Raw genomic sequence first — 2,002 nt, forward strand, 5'->3', positions numbered from 1 at the left:
TGAAATGTGGCCATGGAGATATGGAAGGCATAAACTTTATAAAATGGAGGCTGAAGCCAGAGGAGTGTGTGGGATTGTCCAATGATCAATATGTTTGTTGAATCTACTTGAAAAGAATGAGTAGTGTGCTCACCTAAGTGCTTTTTCCCTAGCATATATTTTGGGTCTCAATTAAGAATGTTTACATAAAATATCTTTCTTTACCCAAGATCATATTGCTCTCTCCTTAGAGTGACTACTTATGACTTGAGTTCATGTTACAGCTTTAATTTAGAATGTTGGAGTTTACCAAAGTCATTTAAGAAAGATAGACGTGGGGCTTCCCTGGTGGCGCAGTGGTTGAGAATCTGCCTGCCGATGCAGGGGACGTGGGTTCGTGCCCCGGTCTGGGAAGATCCCACATGCCACGGAGCGGCTGGGCCCATGAGCCATGGCCGCTGAGCCTGCGCGTCCGGAGCCTGTGCTCCGCAACGGGAGAGGCCACAACAGTGAGAGGCCCGCGTACTGCAAATAAGTAAATAAATAAAAAGTTTTTAAACTTAAGGAATTTTTTTATTAATGCTTAATTTTTTTTTTTTTTTACTGTATTAAAATACTGAGTTTATTTCACATGTATATTTTTGTCTCCCCACCATTTCCATTTGTCTGACCACCACTACTACTATGTCCTATCATAACATTCCATACATACTTAAAACCAAGCAAAGGGTGGAGTTCCATCTTTAAAAACTAAACAGGCATTTTGGACAACACATTCTTGGCAATGGAACCTGGACAACATTTAACAGACACGGTAGGGAAAGTTCTCACTCTGCATTATAAAAAGGACAGCCAGATATCAACTGTTACAGAAATGAAATAAGACGGAAAATTTTAACAAACTGTTTAAACTATTTTCTTAAAGAGACTTCCTCCACTGCCAGAGATCTTGAATAGCCTCCTGGTCAGTCATCCGGAAACAATTCTTCACATAATTGATGAATTTGGCTTCCACTTTGGGAAGGGAACCACCTTTTTCTATACTTGCTTGCATTTTTGCTTTAATGTCTTCTACAGAGCTAGGTCCTTTTGGTGTTTTAGGAGCTTTTTCCAGTTTTTTGAAGGATTCTTGACCTTTTGATCTTGGTGTTGATGGTTTTGAGTCTTTTCCATTCTGGTTTGATTTTTGTGCATTTTTGGCTGGAGTATCTCGTACAGATTTCTTTACTGGAGCTTTTTCTTCAGCTTCCTCATCATCAAAGTCATCATCATCATCATCTTCATCATCATCATCGTCATCATCATCATCTTCATCTCCATCAGCAGCAAGTTTTACTTTTTTCTGTGGAACCTTGCTACCACTTCCAGGGGCAGAACGCTTTCCAGATATACTTAGGAGTTTCACGTCCTCCTCCTCTTCATCTTCTGACTCTGCATCTTCCTCCACAGCTACTAAGTGCTGTCCACTAATATGCACAGGCCCTGAACCACACTTCAACCGTAAGACCACAGGTGGTGTTATTTCAAAGCCCCCAAGGGAAACCGTTGGCTGCACAGACATTTTCAAAGTTGCCAGTGTTACTTTGATTGGACTGCCTTCATAATTCATCGCCTCTGCTTCGACAATGTGCAGTTCATCCTTTGCGCCAGCCCCTAAACTGACCGTTCTTAAAGATAACTGGTGCTCATTTTCATCATTATCCACCTTAAAGTGATAATCTTTGTCGGCCTTTAGTTCACAACCGAAAAGATAGTTCTGGGGCCTCAGGGAGCTCATGTCCATGTCCATCGAATCTTCCATGGGTTGGTGGCACGCACTTCGGTGGGAGAGAAAGTGGACGGAGATAAAAGACTACCGTTCGAAAAAACAGTCACGCAGGACGGAATCAGACCAGGGCAATGCTTAATTTTTTAAATAAGTTGCTTACTGATTTTCTGAGAAGCGTAGGTATCTTGACACTTCCTCAGAGCTCTTCCTATTACATTAAATATTTTGTGCAAACTTTTTACATAATTAGTATTC

The 2,002-nt window shown here is 41.3% G+C and overlaps 1 protein-coding gene across 1 annotated transcript; it reads right to left on the reverse strand.

Moving 5' to 3' along the window:
* Positions 1-566: 566 nt before the first annotated feature.
* LOC307065683 (nucleophosmin-like) lies at positions 567-1,798 on the reverse strand. Its single transcript, XM_079722583.1, has one exon. It carries the CDS (start codon positions 1,778-1,780, stop codon positions 899-901), a length of 882 nt encoding a protein of 293 aa, XP_079578709.1. The 5' UTR covers positions 1,781-1,798; the 3' UTR covers positions 567-898.
* Positions 1,799-2,002: the final 204 nt, after the last annotated feature.

The sequence above is a fragment of the Hyperoodon ampullatus genome (genome assembly GCF_949752795.1).
Source record: "Hyperoodon ampullatus genome assembly, chromosome: 17".
Taxonomy (NCBI): Eukaryota; Metazoa; Chordata; class Mammalia; order Artiodactyla; family Ziphiidae; genus Hyperoodon; species Hyperoodon ampullatus.

Coding starts and splice junctions, on each gene's coding strand:
- LOC307065683 (XM_079722583.1), bottom strand. CDS start 1,780: ATGGAAGATTCGATGGACATGGACATGAGCTCCCTGAGGCCCCAGAAC.